The 23,943-nt window shown below is 36.0% G+C and overlaps 1 protein-coding gene across 10 annotated transcripts in view; it reads right to left on the reverse strand.

The window, feature by feature from the left end:
* LOC106662175 (rho GTPase-activating protein 21-A) overlaps positions 1–23,943 on the reverse strand; it is a 218,089-nt gene that overhangs the window by 77,800 nt on the left and 116,346 nt on the right. For 9 of the 10 annotated variants that reach the window (XM_014386031.2, XM_014386030.2, XM_014386028.2 and 6 more), the window contains one exon: positions 8,341–8,448. In XM_014386031.2, the coding sequence (XP_014241517.1) occupies positions 8,341–8,448 (108 nt within the window). Of the gene's footprint in view, positions 1–8,340; positions 8,449–21,523; positions 21,643–23,943 lie in introns of those variants that run through there. The other variant, XM_014386032.2, reaches the window with a different exon arrangement.

Genomic DNA, 23,943 nt, shown 5'->3' on the forward strand with positions numbered 1-23,943 from the left:
CAAAGACGTTAATTTTTGAATAGTGGATCCTGTCATTTCCCTTTCTTTAACAATAGAACTAAAGCATTTTACCATCTGAATTTCTTATATGCATATTATAAATCGTTGATTTGAAAGGAAATAATTCCGATGATAAAATTTTATAAGTTTTAGCAAAATTTTTCATTACTTACTACTTTCAATTAATTAATCATTTTATGTAAGGTTTATGGTTGAAATAAAAAAAAGCTAGTGCCACGAGCGGGATTCGAACCCTTCGGCCAAATACGCCACTGCTCTATCACTTGAGCTATCGAGGCTTGGTAGAGCAGCGGCGTATTTAGCCGAAGGTCGTGGGTTCGAATCCCGCTTTGTGGCACTAGCTTTTTCATTTCAACCGAAAACTTTACATAAAAAGATTAATTAATTGAAAGAAGTAATTTGACCAATAGGCCAATAAATATAATAGATTACTTACATTACTACTATCGTAAACGTGAACAACTTTTGTTCAAAAACCGAGGCAAAAGGCAAACGTCTAGATTTTGTAGTAATAAATTAGGCAATTCAAAAGTTAATATTTACGATAAACTAATAATTTTTGCATCAACTTACTTTGAATACAATTGAGGCTTATTTTTTGTTTTGTTTTTTAACCATTTTACAAGCAAAATCGACTAAAAATAAGCTGAACTAAATCTGAACAACAAAACTTAAATCATAAGAACGTGCCTTAACAAAAACCTGTTCGTTAATAAACGAAATTTCATTTGGATAATTTATGGATACAAGGGATGAATTTTTTATTTTTACAAATAAATGTAGATGGACAACAATCGACGAAGGTAGGTAGACAAAGGAAGGGTTTTTAGAACCAACAGGTTTTCACGAATGGGACAATGGATTCGTTACAGATTCAGAATATCAACAAAAAAGTTCTCTGACATATTAGAGGAAAGCCAAATTAAGGAAACAGAAAAAACCCCAGAAAAATACTAAATAAACGGAAAGTGGTGTGCTTAGTGGTCTAATTGACCAAATTACTTATTTCAATTAATTATTTTATTTTATGTAAGGTCTTGGGTTGAGATGAGGTATCAATTCACTAACAGCTCCCCGTTTCAACTTCATAAGTCGCTGAGAATCGAAACCTGATTACACGACATTTAAAAATGGCGAAAGAGGGAAAATTCGAAAAGTGGACAGTAGGAGAGTTGGGGTCCGAGTGGATTTTTATATCAGCCTTAATATGATTATTTAGTATAACAAATCATGGATAAAGTGAATATAGAGAAAGAAAAACAATCAGTTCATTTTTCAAGCTCTCCCATCATCAGAACTTTAAAGCTATTTATAATTTCAATTTATTCTTTTTATTTAAGGTCTTGGTTGAAATGGAAAAGTTAGTGTCACGAGCGAGATTCGAACCCACGACCTCAAGTCACGATAGCTTAAGTAGTTAGAGCAGCGGCGGATTGAGCCGAAGGTCGTGGGTTCGAATCTCGCTCGTAACACTAACTTTTTCATTTCAACCAAGAACTCACCTAAAAATAATAATTATGGACGACGTTGCAGTAAACGTGGCTGGTTAAAATTTTAAAAATTGAATTGATCTCTGAGGAATTTCAAAAATTTACTGCGCTGTGACAAAACTAGATTGGCGATTTTCACAAAAACTGCTTCATTTAATAAGTTTTCAAACGGTAGCATCGGCTCATAATTTTTTTACCAGGGCCGCGAGACCACGTAGGCGAACTACCTTGTATATTTATTTGTAATGCACACGCACTAAAATATTTACATTATAGTTCCTTGTTTTCTCCGATAATTGGAAAATTTTCGAACGCAATTGCTCTAAAACCATTTTTGAAAAACTTAGGATACTGGCGAAAAAAAACCTCTGTCCTGTTTTTCCAGTCCACGATATAGTAATCTATTTGGCAGTAGATTTTGTCATAAGTGTGCAATTGCAGAAAAAAAAGTAATATTCACATTTCCCATGCATTTCATCACCGGATGTTTGCCAATGTGTAATTCCGATATGTATATACATCGGGTTGAGTCTATCGCAGATAACTTAAATATCTTTTTTTTTTTGTATATTGACATTAAATGTTATTCATTTCACAATTTCAGCTTAGCTTCGAGATTAGTAAATATAAGTGATACTTGACTTTTGAAGTAATAAATAGAAACAAGTAGATAAGAAATATTTTAAATTATTGCTCGCCTCGAAAATTAAAATTTCTAAAGAAAAGTTACGAGCTATAGTTGTCATTAAGTGAAATTCGCTTGACTTTTTTTCTCCAAAGCATGTGTTTTAAATTTAAATCTGGAAATTTTGTCTCCCTTTCCCTTTCGGGTAGACAGCAAGTCCAGCATTTTATATCTGAATCAGTAACCGGTTTAAAAGGAATCCAAGACCATATAAAGACAATTCTGATTTCTTCTTTTAATTAGCATTATTTTACATTGAGTGTTTAATTGTATACGGCTCAATTAATGGTTACAGTCCTTTTGTGTCTTTTTTTTTCTTCCAACGTGACACTTTTCTTTTCTCGACGATATATCAGGTAGTCCGAGTTTGACTTTCTTTTTCACAGATAAATAAAATACAAGTAGAAGAAGGCGTTCGAACACTGGCCTTTCGAATAAATTAGCGATCCGATAAGAGGATTAATCCCCGAGGTGTATGTATATATAAAAGATTAAATATACTTTTTTATTTATCGCGGTTAAATGCAGTTTTATTGGAATTAGTACGTTGACAGGAAATTAATTACGACGGAACGCCTTCGGTCTCGAAGCCCGTCTTTATTTTTAATAACGCGGATTAAAACGCCTCGCCTCCGAAAGCATTTACAATTTTTCGAACAGTTTTGGCTAATTCGCTCCGGCCCTTGTGAATCAGATTAGCTATTTCCGTGAGGTTATTATCGTTGTACAGTGAATAGAAGGGGCATTATGTCTGATTTAGTACTGTTGAGTCACAAGGGGGGCTTTTGGAGCGGATTCAACTCACCTCAGCCGATTATTAGACAAGCTACTAGGTGAATCAAAGGAATTCAGCTGAGCGACCAAGCTCGAGTTACAAAACTGGAGGACGATGTAGAATCTCTAGGTTTAAAAAAAAAATCTACAATCATGATACAATCGGAATTGGGTACTTAGATCAACATAACAAACGAACTGAACGAAGCGGAAGTAACCACAAGTACTGGGAAGGATTGTATTCATGGTGAAAGACAAGCAAGCGGGGAACACACCCGATGCAACGGCATGCTACGCTACCCGATGCTACCCGTCGCAAATCCAAAGTACAATTTTCTATAAGCTTGTATTACCCCCGTGAACACCTGCCCGATGCTATGCCACGCTAGCCTACCCGACGCTCTGCGATCCCACGGTCCAGATTTTCGTCGGGTAGCATCGAGTACAGTCGAAGACAACAGAACCGGACACTCATATTTTTATTCAAACTACATGTATTATTGTCGATTGTGACACTGATTTGTGATACACGCTGTGTGACTGTGGCGTGTTTCACAAATCAGTATCACAATCGCAATGCCTCTTTTGTTCTTAAAGAATTATTTTGAGCAAAACCATGTAATAAATTGTTACTTAAATTTTATGAGCACGACCATGTACTAAATTGTAAGTTAAATTTAATTGTTTTAAATAAAGTTATTCCGGTGTTTTGATAAATTTTCTTCCAAACCATCATAATTAAATAATTTTTATAAAACCTCATAAATTTTTGATCTCGTTTAATTTAGTTTACATTAAAATAAGTACGTTGTAAATAATATTTACTAAATAATATATAAAATTACATATATATATATATAGTTTGAAATAAACTACAAAAAATATGAGTGACCTATTCTGACGCTACTCGACGAAAATGGTTTAATTGTATGAGCAAAACCATGAAATAAATTGTTAGTTAAATTTTATGAGCAAAACCAAGAAATAAATTCTTAGTTAAATTTTATGAGCAAAACCATGAAATAAATTGTTAGTTAAATTTTATGAGCAAAACGGTGTAATAAAGTGTTAGTTAAATTCATTATATCAAAAAACGGCATTCCGGTGTTTTGATCAATTTTCTACCAAACCATTAAATTTTTTTTAAAGTAAAAACTAATGAATTTTTGATCCCGGTTAATTTGGTTTATATTAAAATAAGTACAATACAATACACAATACTTTATTAGAATTGATTTAAAAAAAAAAAAAACCTGATACAAAGTATAATAAGCACGGCTAATAGCCGACTGCTGAGTTTACTGCTTAAAAGCTTACAAATAAAGAAAAAATCGACGAGAAAATTAACTTATAGCAGGTGTATGAATCCTAATAGATGGAAATATGAGAAAAAAGAAGAAAACAAAAAGAATGAAATAAGAACAAATTACCTTTTGAGAACTGATAGAGTACTAAAAAACAAAGCAGTAAAAGTAAAAGTATATGCACAGGGACGACAATTATTGCATATCTGAAAGCCACTCGTATCTCACTCTCAAGGCGTGCCGAGCAAAGGAAATTAGCGGTAAAGGGGATATTTGGTTAGAAAGATATTCCAGTATTTCAACTCTGGAGATGACTGTCCTTCCCAAGTAAGATACCCGCAATTCTAAGAGAAGAGAGCAGACTCCCAAAAAGTGATATGAATCTACCCTGGCGTGGCTGTTACAAAGTGGACAAGTTTCATCTTGAGGATCATTCGAAACCCAGGGTTTGAATTTCAAATATAACAATTTTCCTCTTAGTTTGAATAGCCAACAAGAATCTCTAATATTAAGGTACTGGGAAAGGCTCGGTTTGTATGACAGTAGATGTTCGTTGAAAACTTCCTTATACAAGTAGAACATCTCTGTGCTTTTCGCGTTATTCACAGCTTCTTCTCGATGACCTTCGATTATTTGTAAGGAAGTACTAAAAGGACCGAGAGATTCTCCCGAACACCGGAGTTTTGCCAGGGGCATGAGTATTTCTGGGCTAGAGAAGCCCATTGATTATAGGAGGCGATATTCTTTCTAATTATCTGTAGAGCGATTATTTTAGGCAGTCGATCATCTGGGAGGCTCAGTATCTTTGACATATATTTTAGGTGAAGGGAAAAGGTATACGAAAATAGAGGAGGCAAACAGGATTATTAAAATAAGTATGTTGTAATTAATGTAATGACAAAATTACGTATACATAGTTTGAAATAAACTACAAAAAATATGACTGTCCTGTTCTGACGCTACTCGACGAAAATGGTTTAATTGTGAGCAAACCATGAAATAAATTGTTAGTTAAATTTTATGAGCAAAACCATGTAATAAATTGTTAGTTAAATTTTATGAGCAAAACCATGTAATAAATTGTTAGTTAAATTTTATGAGCAAAACCGTGTGATAAAGTGTTAGTTAAATTCATTATATCAAAAAACGGCATTCCGGTGTTTTGATCAATTTTCTACCAAACCATTAAAATTATTATTATTTTTTAAAATAAAAACTAATGAATTTTTGATCTCTGTTAATTTGGTTTATATTAAAATAAGTAGGTTGAATTTATTGTAACGAGAATAATACATGTAGTTTGAATAAAAATATGAGTGTCCGGTTCTGTTGTCTTCGACTGTACTCGATGCTACCCGACGAAAATCTGGACAGTGGGATCGCAGAGCGTCGGGTAGGTTAGCGTGGCAGGTGTGCACGGGGGTAATACAAGCTTATGGAAAATTGGACTTTGGATTTGCGTCGGGTAGCATCGGGTAGTGTCGCATAGCGTTGGATCGGGTAAGTGTGTTCTCCTGAATGCTGAAGCTAGAAAGTGAGTTCTCCATATGTGTAGGAAAATAGCCAGTCCAAGAGGAAACACAAGCTTAATCAAGTAAACTGAGGAGCAACTATATGAAAATCCTGAAGCTTGCAAATGACCTAGAAATCTAACAACTTATAAAAACAATCACGGTACAAATTTCGGTGCAGGTTGGTGACCGCGCTGGGGGTAAACAAAACCCACGGCTTCATGGGGATTCAGCTAATACAAGTTCTGCCAAATATAGGCTATAAACCAAATAACCAGTCCAACTTTATAGACCCAGTGCAAAAAGCTCTTTAGACGACCGTGCTGGGGCTAACAAGACAAACGGACAAGATGGAGAATTAGATTACACGTTATAAAAACCGTAAAAACACACACGAGATAAAAGCCACTGGGTTAACTATGAGTTATCAGATGATATAAAATGGCCTTTTAACCGTGCCCAAAACATAATAAACATTGATTACCGCAAAGAGTAGGCCGGCAGGAAAACAAGTGCCCTATATAGAACAGACATATTAAATGTGGACAAAAACTAAAAACCACAGACCACTTCGTTTTATATGGGTTACTTAGAAATAATAAGATAATATTGAACTTTTTTTTTAAATTCCGAAATCCTCCTTTTCTCACAATTACTTTTTCATTATTAATTCCTCATGTTATTGCTGTATAATCTTAAGTGGGGGGGGAATCGAATTAAATAGATTTCACAATAAAATGATAAAATATAGTCTTATTCCTAATGTGACCCATATAAAGTAAAAACAAGACCTAAATTAACAAGTGCACGTATACATTAATGTAATTCTTCCACCCAACCAAATCCGCTACCTTGTGTTCTACTGGGAGAGCAGACACATGGAACACACATAAAACCAAAAAGATGTCTTGAACCGAAAATACCCAGACGCCTATTTGACCCAAATCCACAATGCGTACACACAACGAACTAACAAGACACTAATTAGACCAATTTCGACTTATGGAGTCGATCTTGGTGCTCAGCCATCCAACATCTAAAGGATCCAATCCTTTCAATCAAAAGTCCTCCGTCGCAAACTAACGACTTATGTCACTAACCAAAGCATGCACAAAAACCGAGACATCCCATGCCTGTCCAACATTATACAAACACTATTCCACTTCAAGCACTTCCTTCACCCCAATCACCCCCCCCAGCTTCTAAAAAGACAGTGGTCTCGCGACATCCTAACACAACCCAAATCTCAACAAACAATCTTAAACACAGGAATTTGTTGAACTAGTGAGGAGTGTGTGGTGATTAGCGACCGTTAATCGATGATTATTCGGAAATTCCCCCCCCCCAAAAAAAAAAAGTGAATTTATAATTTGAAAGTGAATTTGAGTGAGTAGAAATACTTTGATTGATTATAAAAAATATTTTTTGCTTTGTATAAATTCACTTTTTTCCACATCGTACAGGTTAAATTTGAACAATGTTTGTAAATCCCAGGCCCTGAAGATGATCTCAATAAAAATCGAAACGTTGGCACGATAAAGAAAATGTTTTTCTTAAACCTAGAACCAGACCGCATCTCACGATTTCCGAATAATCACTAATAAGGAGGATGAAGCATTTTTGAAAAACACCTTTTTCATTTTTTGCTAAAAAGGAACAAAAAAAAAGAAAGAAAAGCATTTTACTAAAATTCTTTATTCCTGACCGCTCACCACAACTTCAAAAAATTATTGTATAACCGGTCGCTAAATAGCCTCCCCTATTCCCATCCCCGTGGTTTGAAAGGTTGTTCCTGCTCGAAGATTTTTTTACTGATAGATACCAACAAATTTTAAATTATAAATTCTTGTTCGGAAAACAATAAAAAAATAATTAAAAATTAACCGGTACGAATAAAATATTGTAACGCACGAGGGTATTTTTGTTTCAAGTGCGGAATAGCTATAGTTCTGATGTAATTTATACATTGATATATCTTGACAAGCTATATGATCAAGTTCCATCACTGTTCGAATCAGAACGCGATTGCGTCGCAATAAAATCAGCCATGAGTTTTTAATTTTTAATGGAAGCGAGCATATTCTGACTGTTTACAAATCGGCTTTTTCAAGAACAACAAACGCTAATTTTGTCAGATCCGAGCTGATAGAAAAGCAGGAAGAGAAATTCAACCGTTCAAACGCTTCTTCAGATTAGCCAATTCAAAATAGGGAAAAGTAATTAAGGCCTGCAACGTGAACTAACAGAACTTAGTAATAAAATTGTTTAGATTATTGAATCAGTAAGATTCAGATTGATGTTAGTTGAGTATCTCTTTAATGTTGCGACAGCCAAAGGTCGCTTGTTGGATAAAAATGTCGAATGACAAGCGTTTTCGCGGATCTATCGTTTTGGAGGACGCTAACATGAAATATTGGCCGGCTTTAACAAGGGTACGAATTTAGCCTGGGACCAACATCTGGTCGGCGTTTCGCTTTTCGGCCAACTCGTACTATTTGTCTTGGAATATTAATGGAATAATGGGCCGGACCCGGCTATTTCTGATCTTTACTCACGCTATTGGACTCCGGTGGATAGACGACGAAGTGCCTGAGTGTGAACCCAAATCCATTTTCAGACCGTTTCAGATACAGACTCCTGGGGCCGCCTCGACTACGCCTCTCCTGTGAAACAAACAGAAAAAAGTAAAAAATTTGAACGTTTTCTGGCATTTGCTAGAGCATGAGGACATCTATTGGCATATCCTTTTCAAAAACATGATTTACTCCAACATGTAATAAATAATATTTATTCTACGCTGGGGCGCTTTAAAAGAGTTCATTCTCATTAAGACAAAATAGTTTCAATGTTTAGCATGTATAGTAAAATATAAAAGGATTTAATTCAGGATACGGTTGGGAAGGCTTCAGGAACCCACATTATGAACTTAAAATGTACGCCCCCTATGAATTTATAATAAAACTTTCCACCCTGAAAAAAGTTTTACCCCTTCAAAAATGAAATCGGGCCGATAGGGGAAAATACTACGATAATTTTTAATTAGTCTTATCGGTCGAAATTATAGTTTTACAATTTTTGAAATGTTCTCATTCCACTATCCTACGGTTTTTATTTTGTTTTTATTTGCCCACTATGTGTGAAGATTTAAACTGCAAATGTAATGAAAGGGTCTTTTCAAAACTAATTTTGAACGACGAAGTTTTAGCCTTCCCTCAGAATCCTCGTGGCATCCGACATGCCAATAAAAGAAACTTAATAGTAATAACAATTAATTTAGAATGACAAATGTTTGTAATCAAAATTTGAAGAAATATTGGATACTTTAACATGTTGACAAATTAGCCATGTTTGTAGTTAGATTAAGGGTAGTTACAAACATCCAACATTTCTGCAATGAATTAGTGAAGATTTTTCCACATTATATGAAAAACGTACATGTAAATTTGAACTACTGACGTGCAACTTAGTCGCATAGCACATAGATTTTTTCACTTAGCACATAGATACCCATTTTTTGGTAAAAAAAACAAAAAAAAACTTCAAACAACTTCAAACAACTCAAACCTTTACCTAGCGATTTCAATTAAAAAAGAAATATTCTACAGGGTGAAAAAAGCGTGTTATGATTACTGCAAAATTGAGTGAATTCTTCAAGCGCGTACGCTGGATACGCTGCCACAAATCATGGTACGACTAGTTTCATTAAGGATCTACCCATGCATTAGCAATGAGAAGAATACAATAAAAATAAACACAGAAGAGAGCAGATATAAGTACTTACAATAGATGCATAGATGTAGATAGATATAAAGAGATAGATAAGATAGATATATATATATAGAGAGAGAGAAAGAAGAGAAAGAGAGAGAAGATAAAGAGAGAGATAAGAGAAAAGAGAGAGAGAAAGAAATAGAGAAGAGAAAGAGAGAGAGAGAGAGAGAGAGAGAGAGAGAGAGAGGAGAGAGAGAGAGAGAGAGAGAGAGAGAGAGAGAGCGAGAGAAAGGGGGACAAAGAGTGTACGAGAGAGATTGTAAAATTTCCTACGACAATACAAATTTTCAACTTACTTCAAATTCATAGGGAGTTTAAATTTTATAGCTTTTATATTATTTTCCTTCATCATTATTATTGCACAATTTACGACAAGCTATAATTGTTTTCTGCTTTTGTAATGTATCAAGTAATAAAAAATAGTATTAAATAAAAAATATAACAAATAATACAAATTCTTATGGTATTCCTTGTGTAGATAGATAGCCGCTTTCCTTCAGAAAAATATTAATGACTTAGGTCCTCCAAAGAGGAGGCAGGCTAGCTTGGAAGGAAAAAAGGGTTTTATCTGTCAAAGTGGTAAAAGAGTACAAATACGTTGTCGCGACAATAAGCTCTCGCGTGTCAATTAATGGTTACTTATTGTCGAGCAGAAATTCTCGGCATCAAAATCTGCTCTTGATACAAAGTGGTCTGGTTTTATGAAGCATGATCTGGCCCTTATCTTCTAAATTAAAATTAATTAATGCGGTTTGCCATTCTATTCTGACATACAGACGTCAGGGATTTTTCAATATTATGATCAGCTAGAAAAATCTGCGTTTCTTTATAAAAATAGTTGTTCGCCTTGCTTTCTTTTACCCCTACTAACTATATGGTTTATTTAGAGACTTGGGATATCGTTTATTTCTACATATATCGAGGTGACACTTTATGTACATAGGACGTAATGAAGAAAAATAAATTTTAGCTTGATTTGCGGAATTCCATGTCAGAGAAATACCAACCCTCTTTTCAGTTCTATCCAGACTATTTATCAGGTTGGAGGGCGGAATTCCACAGTATTCTATCTAACGTATGGTCCATAGAGAGGTGCATTAGAAGAAAACCGGTCAACTGTGAAGTTTCTCGCGAAAGGCTTGGAATGTTCGATCTGAAGGGTGAGAAACTGGCTGGGGGTTGAAATTAAGAAATCTTCTCTGGTCTTTTCAAACTACTCGGCAAACTTTGTTTTTATACTCCACTCCTTTACTTTTCTTTGTTTAACGGACGAGAAAAAGAAAATATTGAGCATATTTTCGGAAAATCTTCTCAAAAATTCGCAGTTCTAACTTGTCGCTTTTCTAATTGAAAATGTAAAATTTCATTGATGCAATATGGCTGTTTCTTTATTATTAGTGTTTTTCAATAAAGTATTATTATATTATATTGATTAGGGTTTCGTGGTCCGATTGAGAAAATAAATTCTTTTCAATTAATTAATTTTTAAGTATGGTAGGTATTGGTTGAGATAAAAAAGTAGTGTCACAAGCGGGATTCGAACCCACGACCTTCGGATAAATACGCCGCTGCTCTACCATTTGAGGAATCGTGACTTCAATCCACTCGGATACCAAGTTCCTATCTCAACCTCACTTTTGAATTTTCCCTCCTTTTTGCCATTTTTCAAAGCAGGTATAGCAGCGACGTATTTAGCTGAAGGTCATGGGTTCGAATCCCGCTCCTGACACTAATTTTTTTATCTCAACCAATACCATTTATCGCCGAGAATCAAGTAGACTACACGACGTTTGAAAAATGGCAAAAAGGAGGGAAAATTAGGGGAGATCTGGGGGTTGAGATGGGAAGTTGGTATCCGAGTCTATGGAAGTCACGATAGGACAAGTGGTAGAGAAGCGGCGTATTTAGCCGAAGGTCGTGGGTTCGAATCCCGCTCGTGACACTGACTTTTTGATTTCAACCAATACCTTACATAAAGATTAATTATCATTATTATTAAAAATTCTCAATTTTTCAGAAATGATTGTTTTATCATTCCAATATATGACAAAATAGTTATAAAAAAAAAGAAATAAACGAAATATTTGGACAAACTTTTTAACTTAGGGGAAAGAATTTACAATTAACAAATTAGTGGTAGTGTTTTTAAGAAAATACGAATATAGCATAATTGGACTAAATATTGAATTACAGTTCAATCCAAAAGTTCTCGGGCAAAAATTGTTACAACGGCATAAATAAAGAAATAAATTAAAAACTGCTGCCACCGGGCTATTTCGAGCCTAGTGGAATGCAACCGGACTAGATTTGTAGTGTCGGATACATTCTATTGATTAGCTAGAAGAGTGTCATTGACACTAAAGACGTCTCGACTTAATTTTCACGGTCTGTAAATTACACACTGCCCCTTGGTCCGTCCTTCTTTAAAAATTATATCCTAGAAAGAATAAGAAAAAAGATAAAATGTATAGAAACATTTTTCCCAACTTGTCTCAGCCACCCCGAACAATTTCCTTATTTGTGCGAAGTTAGAAAGTGGTCCGGGAGCCGGTAGAGAGGATGAAAACTCGGCGAAACTCATGGGCTTATCTCGTCTTCATATCTGTGCAGATCTGTCGGCTAATTTGACCTGGATGTCTGGTCTATCTTTTTCGAATCTCGACTTTAAGATGCAATTTCTTTTTGAAAGTTCTTCTGCCGGTTTGTCACCGCTGCCCGTTAGTTTCGAAGCGATTTGTACAAGAAAGCAGTTAGAAATTGGATAAAATGATCCTTTCTTAGGTGACTATATAAAAAAAATGAGATAAAATAGTGTTATCTTGTACATTTTGAGGTAATTTCATAACCAAAATTTATAAATAACAGGCTACTGATTAAATGGATGAACCATTTCCTAGCCACATATGTAATTATGTTTACATAAACATATATATAATACAGTACACAGTAAATATTATCACTGTCACTATCACTAAGTGCCTATTGCGTTTTCTCCTCTAGCTTGTTGTCTTGCTAGCGGAAGATTGTCGAATTTCTCCTGCACCATGGCGAATACGTTCTTAACGAGATTTATGACTTCTCTGTAGAAGGTACTCATACTTATCAAGCTGTTAGTCTTGGTGTCACGGAGGCAGAACAAAGGCGCATCCATGCTCAGAATCATTAATAAGTTAATCGGTTTTTGTGCAAATGGAAAACAGGGAAAGTGAGTACATTCGGATTTTTGCGTTGTGCACAACTGAAACTATAGAAAGTTAAGTCATACAGGAGGGCTTAACGTCCTAGTCGGGTAGTCAATCACTTTATACGTTTACATATTATTTCCAGCGTGCAAGTAAGAGTCGGACGCCTTAACCTCTCGGCCTCAACTAGTCCCTTAGATCATCAGTGGTGTGTATGATAAAACGATACGAAAGAGACAGATCCAATTTGATGGAAAACAAAATTAATAAGTCATACCGGGTTAAAAATACCCCAGGGTAGGTATAAATCTCAGCCAAACACACAACATACATGATGCATCACTGTGGCAGAAGATAGCCTATGTAGGTTCCGACAAGAACAGGAAGATATGTTTCTATTAGTGTTCCATTATTAATATGGAGGATAATAAATGGCCTGAAGCTGCGTAGATGGTCAGCTTATCCCATACAGTTGTAACAAAATGGTACTACCTTATATACCAATTTGGCAATTATAAATTACGAATATGCCAATCCTTTTGAAAGAATGATAATTTGTAGGTTTCAGGTGTTATCGAATGGCAGGAGATATAGTCTCAGAAGAGGACCTCGGATCGTTCGATGGACACGATCTTTGTACTTAGTGACACCCTGCCTATGTTGGTTACGGAGTTGGGCATGGAAGCACAAACTAATCCGGTCCAAAATTTCCTATTCCAAATTTTGGAATACTTCACAATTTTGCCTGTAATCCTTGCATAAAGGACCTGCTCTCCTATGTGTCGATCTAGTTTTAGTATATGTAACGTCGAAGCGAGCCCCACAACTGAGGCTATTAGGGTAATAAAGTACAGTAATTTCTGTCATACGGGATGTCGTCAAAATATCCGTCGGGGTCGCTGTCGAGGGATCAGAACCATTTACAATGTTTTGAATAATTATTCAGTTATAAAATTGTGAGGGCTGTGTCGGGATTCGAATCAAGATCTGTTAGCGTGGCAAAAGGAGTCGGACGACCGAACCAATCGGCCAACGTGGTCCCTCACAGAAGTATTTCCAGTTCCAATCAGATTTACTTTGGTTATGCCACGAGACCCTCTTGAATTGGCTGATACGTGATTTTCCGGTTCATATACTGTTCTAGGTTTGCTTTGGATTATCATAATCCTCCGTATGAGAACCAATTTCTGTTTTAAGCTTCGGAGGTTTATTATCACATCATCAGAAAAATGAGTAGTTTTCACGGCTTACGATCATTTTGATCGGCTTGCTGTTTTGTTATGTCAACGCCCAATAGATAGTACAGACGCTGCTGAAGATGGCACAAAGCCGAATCACACAAAAACAGTGAGAGTAAAGCCAACTGAAATGATCGAAAACGACCAATCCATCAACCAACAAACGTCAAGTAAAATCTGTATAAAAAGATAGTTTCTAATCACAATTAATTGATACGGATTTCAAGTTTATAGCTCATCATCAAATTGAAGGGATTTACAACCACGTCTCTCGACATGAATTGTAAGAGTAAAAGAACTTACGACTTTATACGCTTGCAATTCATGTCGAGACATGGTTGTAAATCCCTTGAATCTGATGATGAGCTATAAGCTGGAAATCCGGATCACTGAAAACAACTAACTGCGAGTAGGAACTATCTTTTTATAAAGTTAAAAACAACATATCCCACAATTTATCATTTCCAACGTCAAATAATGTAAAAAATTTCATGGATTTCTCTACACTAGGACTTTACAGGAAATCCTAACTTAAAGCTTGACTAGTAAGCCGTTTTCAATGTCGAAAAGGAGGTCTAAGCAAATTTTCTTTTCATGGCGAAGGTGGTAGGCCATATTTCAATTTATGTAATAGTATAATGTGTTTGATCGATTTTAGCTCCTTCTAAACCCAGTAGCTGTCCAATTCATGAGTTAAAGATTCCTACTTCTTTTGTGTCCATATAGTGACCATTTTGGGGTAAATACTTTCGTAATTTGATCTGATTTTTAATTTAATTTTAGTTTTATATGTTGTACTAGTGAAAAAAAAGAAAGCTTATTTAGAATACAGTGACCCATTTTGGGGGAAATATTTTCGTAATTTGCTCTGATTTTTAATTTAATTTTAGTTTTATATGTTGTACTAGTGAAAAAAAAGAAAGCTTATATAGAATATAGTGACCCATTTTGGGGAAAATACTTTCGTAATTTGATCTGATTTTTAATTTAATTTTAGTTGTATATGTTGTAATAGTGAAAAAAAAAGCGCTTATTTAGAATACAGTGACCCATTTTGGGGGAAATACTTTCGTAATTTGCTCTGAATTTTAATTTAATTTTAGTTTTATATGTTGTACTAGTGAAAAAAAAGAAAGCTTATTTAGAATACAGTGACATATTTTGGGGGAAATACTTTCGTAATTTGCTCTGAATTTTAATTTAATTTAAGCTTATGTGTTGTATTAGTTACAAAAAAAGCTTATCTCACGTGTACGCACATTTTGAATTCTTTCTGCTCACTGCATTGTTTCACCGTACAGAATTTCGGCCTTTAATCCTTCACTGCCAGTACTATTTTTGTCAAAATAGCCTATGAGGCAGACATTTGAAATACATTTTGTATACAGAAGTCTGCCAACAAAGTGAAATGTGAGTGAAATATATTACGCTATGGAGATTGAATCTCGGCCGAATAAATGTTTTAAGGATTAATGCGAATTTTGATTAATCTGCCGGTTGTCCATGAAACGACGTCCATCTGCACGATTCGTTGCGCAACATTTTCCATTAATTTGGGCAAAGTTTCTCTCCCCGAAGGCACCGGGCCATTGACTGGGAAAGGTCTGAATGATCAAGGTCCGAGACAGGTGAAAAGGTGAAACAGAAATTTTTTGTTTGTATATGTCTGTAAATAACATGATCTAACAAGCCAAACTTTTTAAACATGATTATCAAAATTTTCTTTTAAGCAAATGAAATTAATTAATAAACAGAAAGGGACGAAAATTTCTTCTTTCGCCTTATAAGAATGTAGGCGAGGTCGAAAAAGATCAACGCTGAAGCTGTACCTTCTGCGGGTGACGTGTCTCGGTAATGCTATTCTTGTAACACAGACTGGAAGGGAAAAAATCCGCGTCAAATCACCGCTATCGGTAGCATACTAGTAACTAATAGAATTTAAAGATCTCGTTTGTAATTGATAAGGGCCATGTTTGTTGTTTCAAGTCTAATGTTAGCCCAGCGCCAGTTTGTGTACTCTGCTGGCTCTTGTTGAAATGGCAGGCAAACAAGGCCTCAGAGCGTTGATAAGTTTTATTGTTATATATTGTAAAAAGAAACAAACCCCCGAGAGTATCGAAGCTCGCCCAAGAAAACAGGATACCCCTTTCATCGGTTATATTTCCTATATTAAATTTCAGCACCTGGTTTAAGTAACTGGACACCCTTCCAACGTTTTTTAAAGACCTTCCGTTTATAATGATACATTTTACGCAATTAATAAAAAAAAATCATCCTATTTTCAATTGGATCAAGTATTAAGTTTCTTTCATTTCTTATATCGATAAATGTGTACTGGGCCGTCATCTCCTGGATTTTGTATGATCCTCAAAAGCTTGGTGATTTTGTATGAATGTAAAATGATAACTCCACTAGATTTCGTGGTCCGATTGATCAAATAACATCTTTCAATTAATTAATCTTTATGTAACGTATTTGTTGAGAAATAAGGTCAGCGTCACGAACGGGATTCGAACCCACGGCCTTCGGCTAAATACGCCTCTCCTCTACCACTTGGGTTGAGATGGAAAGTTGGTGTCCGAGCGGATCGAAGTCACGATAGCTCAAGTGGTAGAGCAGCGGCGTTTTTAGCGTGGGTTTGAATCCCGCTCGTGACACTAATTTTTTTCATTTCAACCGAAACCTTACGTAAAAATGGCACAATTACACAGAAGACAAACACTTTGAGCCCTGAAGATGATCTCAATAAAGATCGAAACGTTGGCACGATAAAGAAAATGTTTTTCTGAAACCTACCACAGACACATACACCAGACCGCATCTCACGATTTCTGAATTATTAACTTACGTAAAAAGAATAATTAATTGAAAGAAGTAATTTGGTCAATCAGACCACTAAATATAATGAATTTAATAAGCAAAACCAAATATAATTTCACAGCTCTCCGTGGCCCCTTCATATGTCGAATTGAATCCTGATTACTCGACGTTTGGAAAATGCCAAAAGGAAGGAAAATTAGAAAGGTCGTAGGTGACCGAGTGGATCGTAGATAGCTCAAGTGGTAGTGGCGTATTGAGCCGAAGGTCGTGGGTTCGAATCCCGCTCGTGACGCTGACTTTTTTTATCTCAACCAATACCTTACATAAAGATTAATTAATTGAAAGATGGTAAATGATAACATTGTAAGTTAAATTCTATCTACTTAAACTATGTATTTACCCATTATATTTAGTGGTCTGATTGACCAAATTACTTTTTTCAATTAATTACTCTTTGTATGTAAGGTCTTGGTTGAAATGAAAAAAGTTAGTGTCACGAACGGGATTCGAACCCACCAACCAAGACCTTACATACAAAGAGTAATTAATTGAAAGAAGTAATTTGGTCAATCAGACCACTAAATAAAATGGATTTAATAAGTAAAACCAAGTATAACTTCATTAACAGCTCTCCGTGGCCACTTCATATGTCGAATCGAATCCTGAATACTCGACGTTTGGAAAAGGGCACACAAAAAAGGAAAATTAGAAAGGTTGTAGTGTCCGAGTGGATCGAAGACACGATAGCTCATGTGGTTACAGCAGCGGCGTATTGAGCCGAAGGTCGTGGGTTCGAATCCCGCTCGTGACACTAACCTTTTTCATTTCAACGAAGACCTTACATACTATGTATTTACATTTAAGGACAACTCGTCGCAAGTGGTGTTTAATAAATTTATACTCAACAACTTTTTATACACTTGCGTTACGTAGCATAAAACAGTAATTGACTTAGCACATTTTTAAATTTAAGTGAAAAAATAATACAATCTCCATGCTAACACGTTCAAGATAATGATTGGAATCTATCTTTACGTTTGCGTTAAGGAAGTTCATATATTCTTAAATACGTTTTGTGAATACTTGTACGTAATTAATAACAATTAATTTATGTTAAAAGTCAAGCAGAAGTAAAACAGGAAGGTTGTTACATTATCTGTTGGAAGGTGTCCTAAACAAGGTGGTCGTTGTTGGTCTACGAGCCGGTGAACACAAACTGATCGACACTTGATAGCTCTACTAGGTCTGTTTACGCTAGTGGATTTAGAGTTAACTGAAACGCGCTTCGACTTCACGCCATCTTCGGCGAGGAACTCCTTTTTAGTAACGTAGCCTGGCTGGCGTGAGTTGCTCATCAAAACCAGAGTAGACAAGCCAATTCGTTCAGTTGAAAAGTTTTTGTTTCTTCCTTTCTTATTCTTTTCTGAAGACGTCCATTATAAGCCACTTAACAGTTAACAGACCCTAAACCGTGCTAGTGTCAATGTGCTATCAGTGCCTTAATGCACTTGCGACATGCTACTCTTCGATTTTAATTCATGTGTACAGTTTGCTGAATATCCCTAAGAAATGTTTATTTCAGACGAAAATACTCAGTGAAAGGTATAAAAGGGAGAAATTTTCTCCTTCTTCTTCATATTCGTTAAAAATATGGAACATTAACTTTTAGCTAACTGAATGCGGGTTGTCATAAAACAACTTGAAGATGCTGGGATGACAAGGCTTTTTTTTTTTGCAAATTCGCGAGTACGTACATCTTGTTCACTTTAGTGGAAAGTTCGACTTTCCCATTTAATTGTACAGTCTAGGGGCTTTATGTTTTCGACCTGCATAACCCGTAAAGAATTTCTTTTCAGAAAATGAGCAAAGCGAATCATGATGTAACTCTTATAACATTGATGATCTTTTCTTAGCCCCCCGGAAAAATTGCCTATAAATCAAAATTTCACCGTAAGCAATAAAATCTAGCACGAAAACCATCAATCATTTTAAAGGCAATGGTAGATAAATGAGCTTCGGACAAGATACAATTTTTAAATTCAAAATCAAATTTGGCAACTTTCTATTATCTTCAATAATAGCAATTTTTATTTCATTTTCAGCACATCTAAAAATAAACACGAGTGTACAAACAAGCCCGCCAATTAATGGATCGCTTCACGATTTTACGTGTCATCCTTGTGCAGGGACTTATTTCTTTATTTGTTTTGTTCTATAGTAGACATTGAAAAGTCAAAAGACTAATTCACTTCCTGTTTGAATGCGTACTTACGTCCTATAGACACTACATGTCGTGATCAGCTGACATTCTGACTCCTTCTCCCCCTATAGTAATCATTATGATTTATTGTATCAACCTTTTAACGTATTTCCTTGTTACTATGTTTTAGCGTCGTGTTTTTTCCATATGAAACAAGCACTGAAAGTCAAAGGACGAATCTTTGATTATAAACAATCACTTACGACCCTGGTATCCTATTGACTTTTTTCACATGACGCTCAGATATATTAATATTGCATTCAATGAATAAGTTCAGCAGGTAGACTATGTCCATGTTCACCGACTCAACATGTCATAATTATTTGTTAAAAGTTCGAAGGATTTATATATACAATAATCATAACATCGCAGATAACCCAGGATAGTTGAACGACCTCGAAAAGTCCGATATGATGATGTTTAGGTAGTGTTGCGATTGACTATTGACTATTGTCGTGGGTTCGAATCCCGCTCGTGGCAGCGACTTTCTATCTTGTCATAACTATTGCGGACCCGAGGAAAACATTAATTGATTTGTATTATCGATATTATTGATGAGTTTATTTATTTTTTATTGGGTTTAAAGTGTGTATAATAGTAATATATTTATAAAAGAAATATCGCGAGTGACACCTAGGAATAAAATATGTGGGTATAAGCTGGCTGTTGTGCAGAAAATAGGGAACCAGCAAAGAATGGCCAATTTGCCAATTGAAAGGAACAGGACATAACCCTTTACGAACTCTTCTCAAACGAAAGGCCCATAGAGTTTAGAGCAACCCTAACACCCCCCTTCTATGGCATAGAGCCCCACACTATCAATGACTACCTCGGACAGAAGGATAAAAAGAAAATGAGTGAACAATGGTATTCACTCATTGGACACAAACAATCCAAGAACCTCCTAACAAATTTCGGAAGGAAGGAGTGCCAGAATATATCAAAGGAAGAAGGAAAAAAACTGCGAATCCTAACAGGATTCTTAACAGGACACTGCAAACTAAATGGACATTTAAGGAAGATTGGTATAATCTAAGACGGCACATGCAGATTCTGAAAAGAGGCAGAGGAAACATCAACACACCTATTAACAAACTGTGGTGTTACACTTGCCCGAGAGGAGGAAGTGTTTTGGGACGTACAATGTCACTGCAGAAGAAATCAATCACTCAAACCGGGCTTACTAATCAAGTTCCTTGATGAACTAGTACTCATCTAGTGTGCTATAGACACAGAAACTTCCGACTCTACTGGAAAGCATTGAGTAGAAAGGCTACTTCAAAAATCATCAGATCGCTTGGACACTTGAAAAATGGGGGGAGGGGGTTACAGATGAGTGCCGGCTTGATTTTGGGCAATCAGATGACCGTCGCTATGTGAACAGAACGCTTTGCTTCATGTACTATGCGTTGAGTCACAACTTTTTCAAAGACAGTCTATATATATATATATATATACAGGGTGAATTGCTACTCGTGCTACAAACTTCTCCAGTAGATTCTTCACCCTAAAATGAACAAAAAAGTTCATATTGTCCATGGTCCGATTCTCAACCATTTCAGAGTAATTTCGCTTTTTATCGATTTTGAAAGNATATATATATATATATATATATATATATATATGTGTGTGTGTGTGTGTGTGTAGATAGTATGCATGTACATCTACAACCGTAACACCATTCATTTCCATGGTCTGCTGGTACGTCCATGGTCTTCTTTTCTTTGTTTAAGTTAATATTGAAACTAGAATTGCACTATTTACGTGAAGATTCGTTTATTTGAACAATCGTTGATATTGTTCGAGCACTTTGGCACCTAAGACGTTTAAGCCACACATCCAGACAATCAACAAATACGATACAAATATAAAATATAACCGAACAAGTAAACAAAACCATTATTATTAAGCTGCAAGGAAACTCAGAATTAAATAAAAGATCACAGATAGTTGAAAGAAAAGATAATTAAACAGGTCGCAAATGCAAAATATTTATTTTTTAATTTAAAACCTATATCTAACTTTTCTACCGGGATAGTTCTTTCCCTGAAGAGGAACTTATTTACTTACATTTATAATTAATATTTTTATATATAATTTGTAGACTGTCGTAAAATAAAGAATTAAATTCTACATCGGATTAGCATTTACTTAAATCAAGTTCAATAATTTTTTCGCGTGTTTACTGACATTGAAAACTGCTTGTATGACGTTATGTGGATATATTTACGTTTTTATTTGATTAAACTCTAGATTTAGCGAGAGAAGAGGCATGTAAAATGGCAACTTCGTAATCATAAATTTCACGAAGCTGAATTTATTTCTAACTTCTGGCGTGAAGTGATTGCAAGTCTTTTTTTCTAAATGAAAATTTTTGTTTACATTATCATAAATTTAAACGGGGCCGGGGTGAAATGTTGGTCGGCTGGTTCTATTTGAAGAAATACGCGTGGAAATAAAGACTTACTCAGCTTCCCTCGGGTCTGTTTCAGTTGTGGCACTTGTGGCGTCGTCCGAGTGGTGGCTGCCGTGGCGTGTGGAAAGCGGCCGCTCTCCCGAGGAGAGTGCAGTCGGCCGGCGGAGGCTGATCTGGCGGAGCAAGGCGGACCCCACTCGGCAGCCGTGCCCTGACGTCATCCCGTGCTATATAAAGAAGACGCCGCCCTCCTCTTCCTCGGCGGTCCACGCTGTCCCACGGGACAACCGGGAACGGACCTCGCGAACGGCTTTTCTTACTGATCCCTCTTTTACAACGGTGGGGTAGTATTTCACGATTAGTTGGTCCGTTTGTCCTCGCTGTTTTGGTCTGTTATAAACCAACCAAAAATCAACAAACACCAAGAAAATTTCATGACAAACCATTGACACAAGGCTACATTGATAACCTAGCTACGCCCTAAACCATAGATCTCCCCTGAGATAAGATCATGTACATTATAGAAATGTGAGAGCCCTTGGGTGAGATACAAACATAGAACAAATTGTCTCTTGACTCCATCCCACGGCACACAGTAGGTGCGAAAACAAACTATAACTAAAATCAGAGGATGTCCCTCAGCCAACGTGAGCCATGGAACTATCGGTATTCAAAAAATACATTTGTTGTGAAATGTTCACTCTGACCTTATTCTCATGTCTAAAACGTTCTTAGAATGGATTCACATCCTGCAGTTCGGGACTTGTGGACGGTATGGTGGTCTTGCAAGGGTGATCACTTCGCTTTCCTAGACCCAAAAGGAGGTGAGGGAGTTTGCATGCCATTTCATGAACCTCGGCTAGATATTGTCGTCTAGGCCCAAATTGTTTGGGTTCATGGGTTCTTATGGTTTGAGGAGACCTAAAAACACTTTCTTTCCAGCAACCTGTAATATCGGTATACCAATAGATCGTACCTTCGCAGATTCCTATTGTGTCCTCACTTTCACCCTACCCTAAATTCTAATAGGTTCTCTCGTGGTATAAATTCCACTCAGCAGAAGAATTCGAAACTTGTTCTTGTAAAGACATCCTTTTATTAGTTTTCCTGTAACCTTATTTGTCCCAGAACTCAATTATTCTTTGGGAATACATTGCATTCAGAAAGTCACTCAAATCTATGGACGTCTGCTTGAAAGACATTAGTGTACATGCCATGGGCTCTTGAGATTTGATTCTAGGGCGAAATATTCATACCCCTGAACCTTCTTGCGTCCTGGATCCATCGGTATAACAACAGATAGTATTTTTCTTATTTCTGTTGTTTCCTCCCTTTCAGTTTATCCTAAATTCCAAGAGGTTCTCTCATGGTATAAATTCCACACACTCCGCACAGCACTCCTTGCAAGGACATCCGTTTAATAATTTCCTTCTACTCGTGCATGTCTGGCACCCAGGAAAGAGTAAAAAAAATAATTTGGTTTAAGCTTCTCAAACCTTGCTGATGATGTGGATTAAGTTGTTTCCTGGTGGAAAAACAACCCACCAAGCTTTTTGGGTACATTCACAAGCCAGTATTTTTGCTGGGACCGCTTGCTTATTTACAAGGGTCCAGACAAAGCCGTTTAAGCCGCCGGACAGAAGCCGAATGTCAGGAAAGGGGACCTTCTCATCCATTACCATTATTAATTTGTGTACCTGAGTAAAGGTAAAAATGTTGTGACAGCCACTCTAGGAGTGAAAGATGAAAAAGTTTCCCCAGGGTTGAGTTTAGGAGGCCGGCCAACATTTTCTGAAAGGAATGCTTATGTGTTGGTTGATTCTCCGCTGACAAGTACCGGTCAAAACTTTCAGTACTGTAGTACTCATTAAAGAAAATGTCGGCTTACTTTTATCCGACGATTTTCTAATTATAATTTGATGTAAAACTCAAAAATAACGTTGAAACAATGAGGGAGAAACAAAGTTCTATTCGCGATCACTATACATTCATTTCTTATTGTATTTAGATTACGTTAGGGCTACTAGTTAAAGTAAAATTGGTCTGAAATATCATTACCATTCACAGGCATAACAAAATGTAAGTATGCCAACGGCTATTTGACATTTAGCGAGAATTATCAGAGAAAGAGCTTACACAACGCAACCCCTGATTACTATCCCTCTGTTAAATATCAAACATGATATCATGTTGTATTAATAGTGCATAATATTTATGCTTTGCGTTTTGTAAGCTTGCTATTATGTCTGTTTCATGAATAAATGTCAATATATATATATGTAGATGGCGACATCGATTCATTTCTGCTGATCTTAAAATCAATTATACATACTAAATTACATAATATTTACATTGACATTTTATGTTCTTTTAAAGTTGACATTTTGAATGTACAATAAGTAGAAAAATCTGGTATAAGAAACAAATCAAGGGGCGTAGGTGGTCGGAACAGTTTAGGTGTTGACACGGAG

This window comes from Cimex lectularius, unplaced genomic scaffold (assembly GCF_000648675.2).
Source record: "Cimex lectularius strain Harlan isolate CLEC.00 unplaced genomic scaffold, Clec_2.1 scaffold3, whole genome shotgun sequence".
Classification (NCBI taxonomy): Eukaryota; Metazoa; Arthropoda; class Insecta; order Hemiptera; family Cimicidae; genus Cimex; species Cimex lectularius.